An 11,700-nucleotide genomic window follows, 5' to 3' on the forward strand; every position below is an offset into this window, starting at 1 on the left:
TTGAATAGCCCTTTTTTCCCCGGCGTCCCACGGAAATCCACCGAAGCCGGATAAGACGGCCAGAGATTAGACGGTAATGCCAGCAGCGATCTTTGCATTAGCTATCGGACATTACGCTCCGCGCCCCGCTGGGAACGTGGGAAGATGTGCTCCATCTAGGACAGCTATTTAGGGGCGGTAATGGATAAGTGGCAGGGAGACGTATTAAATTAATGAACTTTATTCGTTACTCTGGACGATGATCGGTACCCAGAGGGTGGATCACGTGAAGTTCACTGAGGAACTGAACGAGAATAAACGCTAAGTATATAGAGTACAAAACGTATCCGTAGGACTTTCGAGCCACCGCGCCAGTGATATTAAAGTAGGCGATGGTAATTAGCAATGAGCACAGGAGGAAAGCCAAACAGCCTGGTGCCATGTCGCTCATCCTCATATCCATCTGTCGATAGGGTTCTCCGGCAGCAGCTATTCCGTAAGTTAGACCTAATCCTAGGAGCGTATTGAACATCGGCCCTCCAAAGCAGGCCGCAAATCCCATTCGTGGAAATCCCTGCCTGGCTATGGCGATGTTTGATATCATGTCTAAAACACGTTTCGTCTGGTATCGGTGAACAGTGAAGCCCAGCATAAAGGGTAGACTAGACTTCACAGACCAAGAGTCCTCTCTCGATTCTTTTGTAAATATTTAAAGAGTGAGACGTTAGGGACAATCGGACAAAATCTGGATGAATCAAGGGAAGGACTATTTATCTACTAGATGTAATAGAGAAATGTAGCATTTCATCACTTCTTTCGACGTCGCTAACGAAGAAGAAGACTTGAAGTTTAAAAATTAAAATGGCATACTTTTACCACTCACCACCAACACTGTTACCCCACGCGAGGAACGTGATACCCAGCATGGCGTCCGATATACTGAAAGCATAGCCTATGCATTGGAGAACTGCCATTACCTCCCCAGCTAGCAGATAGACGGTCAGCATGGCGGCCAAGAATCCGAGAAATGCAAAAACCTGCAATTAATTTGTCGGCTACCGTTACGGGCGAGCGGGTGTGCAGGAGCGCGCCAAGCACGGAAGCTCGGATCGCGAAGAGGTTGGAAAAAAAAGAAGTACTCACGTTATGAAACTTTGGTAGGCGATCCACGTGGGTCGTTAGAAACACAATTACACCAATTACAGTGCCGACAACGAGGAATATCGGCGCTATTGGAATCGGGCCAAGGCTTCCTCGCCAGACTGCGAAAGATGGGGCGAAAATGAGACGGGGACAGGGCCGACTAACCGAAGTGTTTCGGTCTGCTAACTACTTTAGCCAGGCGATTTTTTGGTACAACGATAACGATTGCTACGGAGAAGAAGCATCGGATGGGTATATATTTATTCTCTAGCCCAAAAATGCTAGGATTGCAATATTCCTGTCGCTTATTCTTCGCGCCCATGAAAATCGATAGTAGAAGTTTGTTTTTTGTTACACAGCATCGTTGTTCGTTGTGAAAAATTCGACGGCAATTCTCGCTAAAATATTGCTGGAATTTCTCATCCTATCGGGACTGGTATATCAATTAAAACTGTGAACGTACGACAATTTGTTTCAATTCTGACAAAACACCGGCGATTTGTATATTAAAAAAAACAAGAAAAAAAATAGGAACACGAGCTTAAACATATTTCATCGCGCCTGAAAACATGTCTGGGAAAGCTCGGGCTTTTATTAGCGAGGGCAATTTATAACGGCGACCGTAGAAGTCGCGACAATTAATACGACTAACCGTTTAATAGAAACAATGCCATCGTCGGTGTCACACACAGCTGGAAGCAATTTAGCAGCTTGGACCAGCCTTGCTTTGCGGCAGTCGTGTTCACAAGGGGGATAAATAATTGAAGTAGGAACATGGCAGGTGAGCGGATAATTAAAATGAATTTAAAGAGCAGGTTCGCGTTTGTCCAATCCTCCCCGCCTATCGGATTAACGTCGTACAGAAATTCCCTGAAAAGTCCCTTTGGCCTGGCGGTGTCTTCAGCTTCCTCCACAGTCTCATCCATCGTCAAATTATTGCGCGCCCTTTCCCTCTCCAATTCCGTTGCAATCGCGACATCTGATACGTGGAAGGCGCAAATAAAGTTTCAACTTACGAGTCGATAGCTAATTGGTTTGAAAAACACGGAGGCTCGTTAGAAAAAAATATGTTGAGCAAAAACATCGTTACGAGGGACGACGAATCTACTTAGTTTCCAAGACGCTTCGAACAATACACGCCACCGTATAGTCTAGTGTTTAAAGCAGCCTTTATTAGATGCCGCGACATGATACGTGGCAGAATTTGTAATTGGAAACAACGTTAAAGTCTCCACTTCCATTAATGGAAGTTTTCGAGAAATTTAGTTACAAATTCTGAAAGGATGCAAACGCATAAGTAGGTGGAGGCACTAAAGTGCATTTCTAACACAGAGATGACGGGCCTCCGTGTTTTCGCTAGGCTTTGGGAACGTTTCTAAAAGGACGAATCAGAGATTCGTGGAAACGACTTGTTTAATTTTAATTTAATGGAGTTCTGGAGGGCGGATGGTCAATCGTGGAAGCAACACTCGTACCCAGCTTAGCTCTCAGTCCAACAGCACGACTCCTCACGGGAATCTTGGGTACGGTGGTTGCGTCCTTGTTCGCCAAGTAAGTGCGCAGGACGTCTGGATCCGCTACACTTGGGATCCTGTCTGTAAAAGTACGCAAGGAAACCTTCAAGGGAGAGGATCGATAGCTGCACCGGCGCAGGCGACCTTTTTGTCCTTTACTTTACCCAAGGACCATTTCGACATAATTTCAGGCTTTTACGAACGCGTAATGTTTCACTTCCATGCTAAGCATACAAATTAATAAAACACTGCGTACGGGCAACTTCGAGCCTCATTTAATTTGTAAACCAAAGTGAACATCGTCTAACTGCAAGGAGTAAAAGAAGCCGTATCTATGTTGACAGAAAAAAAGACAGAGACAAATGAAGTCGAATCAACTTATTTCATTTTTTCTCATTGGAGAAAAGCGATCCTGATTCAGATTCAACGGTATGCAATGTCACTTTATCGAAGTTTTCCTTGCTTCAGCATTGCGATGCGTAATTGCTACGGAACGATCAGGTTTCTGCAATTATTTCACCACTTCGTGCTACTATAATCGCCTCGGATTTATATCTCCTTTCGCATTTCCATTTTCAAGAATAATAGCGCGCCGCGGTCGCATTATGCCTCGCCGTTTAAACGCGAGGCACAGTTATTCTTTCAAATGGGTTCACCTGGGATTTGACGCGATACGCTTATATCGCCCTGGGGCATTTGCAACCCTTTCTCCCGGTCAAGGTTCGGCCGCGCGATCTCGAGTCCATCGAAAAATCACTTAAACGGAAACTCACTTTTCACCATCGCCTCTCGGTTGTCGTACATCTGCATGAGCACCACCGTGACGATGAACAGCGCGTAACAACCTATGAAGCCTGCAATTAAAATGCATCAACGTTAAAAACGCATCTGCAGCAGCCGTTGCAGGTATAATTAATTAGTCGCGATACGACACGGAAACTCTCGCTGGCGCGTTGTAAATCTCTCCTTAAATCGGGCAACGGGAAAAAAGTAGGGACTTATTAATTTCGTTCTTCGCTGTTTCATCGTTGAACGGGCGCGTTCCGTTCGGCTGTAGCACGCGTGAAATTGTTTTTGAAAATTCATAACTGGCGAAACGGATGTTACGCAACCGCGCGTCCCGTCGCGCCACCAATTTCATTTCCATTCGCGTGCCCTCTCTCAAAAACGAGAGAAACATTCAATTGATGGTGGCTTTCGAATGGAGTTTTAATCGTTCCAGGGGAAAAAGTTTAATTGCTTCTTTTAAAGTGATTTTTGAATTTTCCGCTCATGTATTTAGCCCGGTTCAAAGGTAGCCCACTCTTCCTCTGTGTTGGGGGCTTATCAGGGAGTGCAGTAGAAATTCGTCGGTGGCCAGATTGCGAGGAAACCAACGGCAGAAAGATCGCGGCTTTGCTTAATTAAATTCGCCCCGAAGTTATCGTTATTGCAGAATTAAACCGCATACTTACAGCATCCCATAGATAAACGTTCCCATTGCTACGAAGCGCGGTGTGCGTAGTACATCTCTCTTAAGCGTTTCCCAAGTAATTTCGATTCTACGTAAGCACTCGTTTCTACGCCTCTCCACCCTTAATCGCATAAACTCGAATGATATTCCACTTTCAAAAATGTTTGCGGATTTAAACGCTAGCGAACGAAGCACGTCGATGTTTTTTGCAAACATTACACAATTACCTGCACGAATTCAACTGAGTTGTCATTGGATGGATATTGAATTGACTTAAGGAGGGATTCTTGTCTAACAGCCCCAAAAGTAACTGATATTTAAGATTTTTTTTAAAGAACTGTTGGTCATATTGGATTAAACTCTTTTGGGATATATGGAGGCATCTTTAAACACGCAGATTTTTTTATGTCGATCCTTCTTATTATTTATTTATTATTGTGGAAAATTGTCCACCCCTTCGACGATGTAACTCCTGTTGGCGGGATGTGTAGCATCTATCACAGTCATCTGATTGCAAAAAATAGAAGTTTCTTAAAGTTGGATAGTTTACGCTGGGATTGAACGAGTTGTAGAGTTTGAAAGAAAAATTCAGTTGTTTCCTTAGACAAATTTTCGTACTATTCTTTATATCGACGAAAAAAGCATTATAAATAAAAGCTAAAATTAAAATTTTAGGTCCAGTCCCAGCGTAAATTATTTAACTTTAAGAAAATTGTCTTCTTTTTGCAATCAGATGACTGTAACAGGTGCTACACCTGACGCCAATATCATCGAAGAGATTAATAAATAAGAAGAAGGATCGACTTAAAAAAAATTCAATAATTTTAAAGATGCCTCCTTATATCCTAAAAGAGTTTAATGCAATATTAACAGTAGTATTTTAAAAAAAAATCATAAATTTCGGGGGCTGTTACACAATAACCCCCCTAAATCTCTGCAAACAGAGGAAATTTGTACGCTGATAGTTGATAAAAATATAAATTTCCTCGGTAAATACACAGTTCTCTCTGTAACTAACACTAAGTTAGTGCGTGTTATCCACATGCATCCGCGTATCCACCCGAAAGAATTCCCCCGATAACAGCTAAACTGCACCGTGAGACCAGTCGTCGCGTCAAGTGGCCAGGCACGGAACAAAAGACGCGATTAGAATCGCGCAGGTTATTCAGAGGGGAGAGTTGCGCGCGTACTTAGAGCTTCCCACAGGTGAATCGTCTCGTCTTTCACGACGTAGCTGATCCAGCATATCGACACCATGTAGAAGCAGGCGTCCCTCATGAGGGGTTTCATGTGTACTCGAAAGGGCTTGACCACCGCCACGGAACCGGCGATGATCGCCGTCACGAAGATTCCAGCGCCGATTAATTCCGTGAACATTATTATCCCTTCCTCGCTGCCCGATACGAGGGACGTGAAGATGTCAGGAGCACCGTTTCCGAATGCCAATATCGTCACCCCGGCTATATTCTCCGACAGCCGCATTACACTGGCTATCACCGCCAGTGACGGGCAGAAGCTGCACAGACAGAGGGAATGAAAAAAGACGGGGGCAACGTAGGGTGTCGAGGGGGTTGGCTGGACAGAGGCAGACAGGGATAAGAGAGGGAAAGTGAAAGGGTGGAGATGGAAAAGTGGGTGGTGACGATTAATTTACGACGATCGATCCTTGCCCGATATTTGACAACATCCAAGTTGCTCCCCGCCATTCGCCCCTCTTGATATTTTATTCCCGACAACCCTACCGTTTGCGCGAGCACCGCGTACATACCTAGTACGTACACCTAACGCTGTCCTGCCCTCTGTCGCGAATTGAATTTCGATGCGGCTGCATTTGTAAATGCGGCAGCGAGGCACGTTAAACGAATTACGGGTTGATCAAGCTGGCGCATGTTCGGAAAGGAGCACGCTCTCCGACGGATTTCGATTAGATCGGGGAGCGAGAAGCAGGTGGTGCAACGCTCGGGGAGAAAATTTCATTGAGAATTCGGGATAGGTAGTTTCTTCGAGCCGAGGGCGTGGGAAAGAATGATCCGTCGTCAGGAGAAGCGTGTATAGGCACGCTTCTGATTCCAATTGCTTTTCATCGTGTTCGTTAAGGGGATCTTGTATTGCGCGACGTGAAGCGCTCGCTGGGAAATAGTGGAGCACGCGGTCTTCTTCTAAAATTTATGATCGGACGTTGGCGTTTATCACGCCTACGCCCATCGAAAGCCGCCGCGGAAACCGATAACAGTGTGTAAATGCTTACGTGGTGCTTGAATCATGCGAGTCGCGGCCACGATGATATCGTGGAATTATTATCACCGACATGTTCCAGTTTTATTAGGGTAGAAAGTGGCCGGCCCGGCCGTCGCTGGAAGGGAATCGTTTCTTTTTAACGGCGAAGCATAAAGCTTCCTCGACCGTCTGGATTAAAGTGCAGATCGGTTCCCCGTGCGGAAGTACGTCGATTCGCACGCACACGATGAGTCATAATTCACCCTTTACCGAACACAATGTGCCGTGAAAGACTTTACGCGTCGAGGGACCATCGACACCCAGCGGTTTTATGGAAAATCATAGAGATTCGATTCCCGCCATAACCATTTTATTAACAATCATTTCGAGATTCCCTGTTCTTTGTGTGGGGCATTAAGGACACGAGGAGACAGCCGCGCTGGCGAATGTGTTCCAACACGCTCTGAGTACGACATAAAGTATACTTGTAACACCTTATAAGAATTTCATGGAATAAGTGCACATAAAATGGGTAACTTTATGGTAATAGAGATCAAGATTTCGAAAGTTAGAGGTTCAAGTAGTCAATAGATTTAATAATTTCTGGAACAGTTAATAGAAATATTGATTTCTAGAGTAGTTAATAGACATTATTATTTTTTAATAGAAGTCATTACGCGATTAAGGTAGCCCGAAATATAATAAAATAATCTGTGATAAACTCTGATACTTGGTTTAGGTACATTTTTATAAATTCTCACCCTGTCTTAATATCAAATGATTTGATTCAAACAATTTGAAAGCCTGATGAAAATTGGGAAAAGCTATAATTACGCAAATTTACTAATTTTATTGTACCGTTCAAGATAATTAGAGGTATTTACATAAAGAGTCATATAATAAATTCAGAGAAATATCGTGTACTTAATATCATATTATTTTCGTTAAATTTTAATCGTATAATAAGGGTAGCTCTGAAGATTTAAGTAGAAGATCCCCCAATTATTTTCGGTAGTATTCTCGTCCCCCTCCAGAGATTTAAAAGTTTTAAAGTATGTAAATACTGCGACCTGAATCGTTTTAGTTTCGTTCTAGACCATTTAAGATTAAGTTTCAAAAGAGAAAACTTTCACTGATTAGCAATTCTAACAATTAGTGAAATAGGTTATCTAGTCCCTTTCAGTTCTAAGTGGTCAAGCGTGATTACTCACAAATTGTCTGCCGCGGTTCCCAAGATCAGAAACAGATACAAAAGCCATAGTATCATGAGCACCAATCCAATACTGAAGTAAAGTGTATCCGATCGAAACGTGCAAAACAGCAGCTCCGTGTACTGAAATATGGAATCTGTGATGCAGTCCTTCGTTTTCTTCAGCCATTCGCAACGGTCTTGTACAGGAATATTCCAAATGTTTGAGCAATCGGTCTACGATCAAACATAGTGGCTTAAACTAACGTCAGGAAAATCGTAGTGCCTTCCTAATTCAATTTCAAGGTTCTAAAGATACGTTTATGATTATTCATGTTCGGACGGAAACGATACGCTAAAATTAAGAGTACTCCGCGTTTGAACGTGCTTCGCGAAAGCATTCGTTGCTGAATAGACAAACGCCTAAAATTGTTCCGTGAAAGCGTGAAATATCGAAACATTGCAATACTTCACAAATGTACTAAACCTCTTGTATCGGTAAGGATCCATGTCTCACGAAAACGTTGACCATGAACTCGTATAGGTTTCTCTGTTTCTTGCCGAGACGTCGGTATAATTGTTAACCTATTCCCACTGAATCGGCGGGCCGGCTGTCAACGTCTGCGTGCTAACAAAACGAAATTCAATTGAACGGGGCGTCAGTTGTCCAATTAAAGTTACACCTTGCTAGTGGCCGGCGAATTGGGTCGAAATAAAATTGAAGTTTCCCCGCTGTAAATCTTATTCGCGGCACGTATCATTTGTTGCTCGTTAAAAATTCCCTCCCATTCAACTATCAATCTTCCGTCGTGTTATTCAACGCGAGGAATTAAACAAAGGCCGATCGGGTTACACCGCTGCCGGGAAATAAATAGCAGAAACGCTTGCCGCAGGGTCCGAGATCATTTGTAACTTTGGTAATTGCAAACTTCATCCTTCCGTCGGCGCGTATTGCAAGTCAAAAAAGTTGCCGCGATGAAGATATATGATGGGCTGGCTGGTTCCTTCGGCCGGGGCGGAATTATTCTATTTCGCGAGCGCAACTGCGCCTGTGTCTTTCGGGCGAAGCTAAACAGGGGCACTCGTCCACACTTGCCGAGGACAAGAGCAAGGGGCTCATTAGACACAGTCCACCCTCTTGCCGTTGTCCTCTTGTTGTCGCGGAATGACGAAAAAGGAAGGCCAGAGACACGGTTAATGAGCACGGGCGGGGAGGGGAAACGAACTCTTCGGAGTTCTCGCGGACCCGGGCACCTCGACGAAAATAACGCTGCACGAGCCGCCGCGCAATTAAAATTGCATGGTTAATTAAGAAGTTGCAGTTGAAATGAGAACCCTGCTTTACGATAATAACGTAAAGGATACGCTAATTGCTGTTCCATGCTATTTTATTCCGACAATGCCGTGAACTATTTCGTGGCACGTATGTCAATCATTTTCCAGTTCATTCCCTCTCCGAAAGTCTGGGAAAATAGATGAAATTAAGCTGAGGATGTTGATTGCGATTTACGAGTGGTGTTATTAAATTTGCAATCGTATACTGTGTTTCAAACTTGAAACGTAAATCCCAATAAGACAGGAGTATTCTTGATTATTTTCTACTTCGTTTGTTCCAATTAGGATACAAGATTATTCATAAGTGATAGTAGAGAATTTGCAAATGAAGGGTACATAAAAGGAACTAACTTCTCTGCTTCTAAAGTACGTGTACGGAGTCTGTATCGTAACGTCACCTTTGAATCGCTGTGTAATGTCTAGGGAACCATAAATGCTAGCTTTCTTTGTCCGGTCTACTTTGCTCGTGCCTTTCAATGCAATTCCTTGCTACAATAAATTATTTTAACGCGACGTTCTTTGTGGGGACCCTTTGACTACCTTCCTATGAGCTCAGATGAGTAATTGAAGAATTTCAGTATTTTACAAAGAGAACCGGTCAAAGTAAATAGGGGGACACGCTGGGCTTTGTTTTCTTTTCTTCCACTTATTACGATGCATTTAAATCTTTGATTCGACGACGCGCAGTATCAATGAATACGTAATAGATGGAAATAGCGGGGAACCATAGAGATGCTTTTATCCAAACTGTACTTGAGTTTAATGCACTTTGCCTCTTTGACGGGAGGACTAATTTGGTAGAATCTCAATAATGAAAGGCAGGCAAAAAAGATTGTAATAATGATGGCGCTGCAGCTTTGACTCGTCCCAAAAGGAGAGCGAGGAGTTTTAAATTTTATACAAAATACGTGAAAAGGAAACATGTAAAATGTACGTAAACTGTAAGCTGTTACTTATACATTCCCTGTATGTACAATTCTCTCTAATGGTGAAAATTTAAATCCGCTCTTTTGGCAGTTTATTTAAAATCGGATTTTAATCCTCTTTCCCAAAAATTCTGCACGGCTAAATACTCTTTAATGGCTTTCGGTCACAACAAAATGGAGCTGCGTAGGGTAGTTGATCGCAAAGTTCAATTTTCAAATGACGGTGGCTTTACTGGAAATATTCCAACGCGTCGCTGGAATTATATGTCCTTTGAGGTGATATAAAAAAAAATGCGCGTTAATTGATACAAAGTTAAATGAGAATGTCAGATGATGAAACTTTTTGTTTGCAACTGTTGTGTGTGTGTGTCACATGGTAGGCAAAACATCAAAAGATCCTGTTTTACCTCAGCAGAAATTCTGTTTCAAAAGACTTACCCGACCTTTTTTTATTGTAGTCCTCGCGAAGGAGAAAGCAGAGGATGCTTTGATATTTTCACTAATGCGACGCACGTTCCAAGTCAACTCTAGAAGGAAAGTCAAAGCTGTACTCTACGTCGGTTCGTTTAAATTAATAATATTTAACGCTTACACTTTACTACATCACACGTGTCTTCAGTATTAGCACGGTCGTGCCTACACTCCTCGTTAATATAATTCACGTATTCCTCGCGAAATTTTCGAGATTACAAACAAACTTTGTTCATTTCCTCGGATATTGACGTTTGCTGCACGAAGACTAATGACGGTCGATCGCGCAAAATTTTCCAAAATTTAGTTATACCTCGGGACAGTTAATCTACCTTGCAATTTTTAGAAACTTACAAACGCAAGGCTAATTAACCTGAAATAATTTGTATAAAACTGAAATACCTACCGTTAAGAAACTAAGTAGTTCCCAGTCACCATATTATTCCATAGCTTATAAATAATTAAATAATACTTATTTTCAACTTTTCTTAATTTTTTCTTAAAGTTTAAACATAAATTTATGTTTCAGTATAAAAAGTCTATTGTTTAGGGTTGTATTACGTTAAAAATCAATATTAGACCGGGAAGACCTCTAAACTTAGCAGAAACTTTTAGTTCCTTAATGGTACATGAATTCCTAATAGTCTACGATATTTAATACTTCACGAAGTGTCGGGTTCGGAAAATCAAAATACCAAAAAGCGCGCCGGAATTAATTTACGGCCATCAATGAACCTAATATATAAAAGTTAAATATTAATCTGCTCCGTACAGTTTTACTGTGGCGACATTGAAGCGCGGCAAGAAATCTATCAGTAATTAAACGCTGGCAGGAACAAAAAGTCGAGCAATATTATGAATTCGACGAAACGAGGTTCTCCGTGCATTTGCTCCGAAATTCCTCGTCTCTCCGGGATTTCTTTCACTGGACGAAAGTCTAAATAGTTTATTGGATTGCATTCGGCCCCGTAAAAGAGACACCGCGCTTCCCCCAATTTATAACCGCGCTTTTATTCTCCCGTGGAGAGAGATGCACCCGGCTTTTCCGGTTTCCTGTTTTTGCCACTCCACGTCCGTGCATTCATAATAAAGCGCGAGTGATATAACGCTGGAATATGCAAAAAGCTTCTTTTCGCGGTGTAAGGTGACTCTTATAACTAATGTAACGACGTTTTCCCGTCTTTCTTGGCGCAAACGGAAATTCTAAAGCCGCTGCTCCGGCTGCATTTAGTGTACACGCTGTCTATAGGATTGAAAGAAATAAATATGCCAAATTAACGTATCAAATCGAGCGAAAGAAAGCGAAGCCCGTCATTGAATTAAATTCTCCTTGGCTGGTATTAAGTAACTTTATACGAAACGAAAGGGATTTATTATTTATATAATTATATAGTGTACTTAAAGCTACAGTTATATACTCGTGTCTTATACAATTTAATTTATAATCTCATTCCTGTATAAAACCGAGCTACT

General features: G+C 42.3%; 1 protein-coding gene across 1 annotated transcript; it reads right to left on the bottom strand.

The window, feature by feature from the left end:
* Positions 1-220: 220 nt before the first annotated feature.
* On the bottom strand, positions 221-8,005 carry LOC143371213 (mitochondrial sodium/calcium exchanger protein). The gene is made up of 9 exons (XM_076816167.1): positions 7,970-8,005; positions 7,518-7,732; positions 5,280-5,605; positions 3,410-3,490; positions 2,598-2,717; positions 1,775-2,101; positions 1,123-1,241; positions 863-1,016; positions 221-585 (listed from the first exon to the last, which is right to left on the bottom strand). The coding sequence occupies exons 1-9, from the start codon at positions 8,003-8,005 to the stop codon at positions 227-229; spliced, it is 1,737 nt and encodes a 578-aa protein (XP_076672282.1). The 3' UTR covers positions 221-226.
* Positions 8,006-11,700: the final 3,695 nt, after the last annotated feature.

The sequence above is a fragment of the Andrena cerasifolii genome, chromosome 7 (genome assembly GCF_050908995.1).
Source record: "Andrena cerasifolii isolate SP2316 chromosome 7, iyAndCera1_principal, whole genome shotgun sequence".
NCBI lineage: Eukaryota > Metazoa > Arthropoda > Insecta > Hymenoptera > Andrenidae > Andrena > Andrena cerasifolii.

Bases quoted from the DNA above. Each gene is read 5' to 3' on its own strand.
- LOC143371213 (XM_076816167.1), bottom strand. From the start codon at position 8,005: ATGGATCCTTACCGATACAAGAGGTTTAGTACATTT. The intron at 2,718-3,409 runs GTGAGTTTCCGT...GTACTTTTACAG, and splicing joins CCGAGAGGCGATGGTGAAAA to ACAGGATCCCAAGTGTAGCG. The intron at 1,242-1,774 runs GTTAGTCGTATT...CATCTTTCGCAG, and splicing joins GGCATTGTTTCTATTAAACG to TCTGGCGAGGAAGCCTTGGC.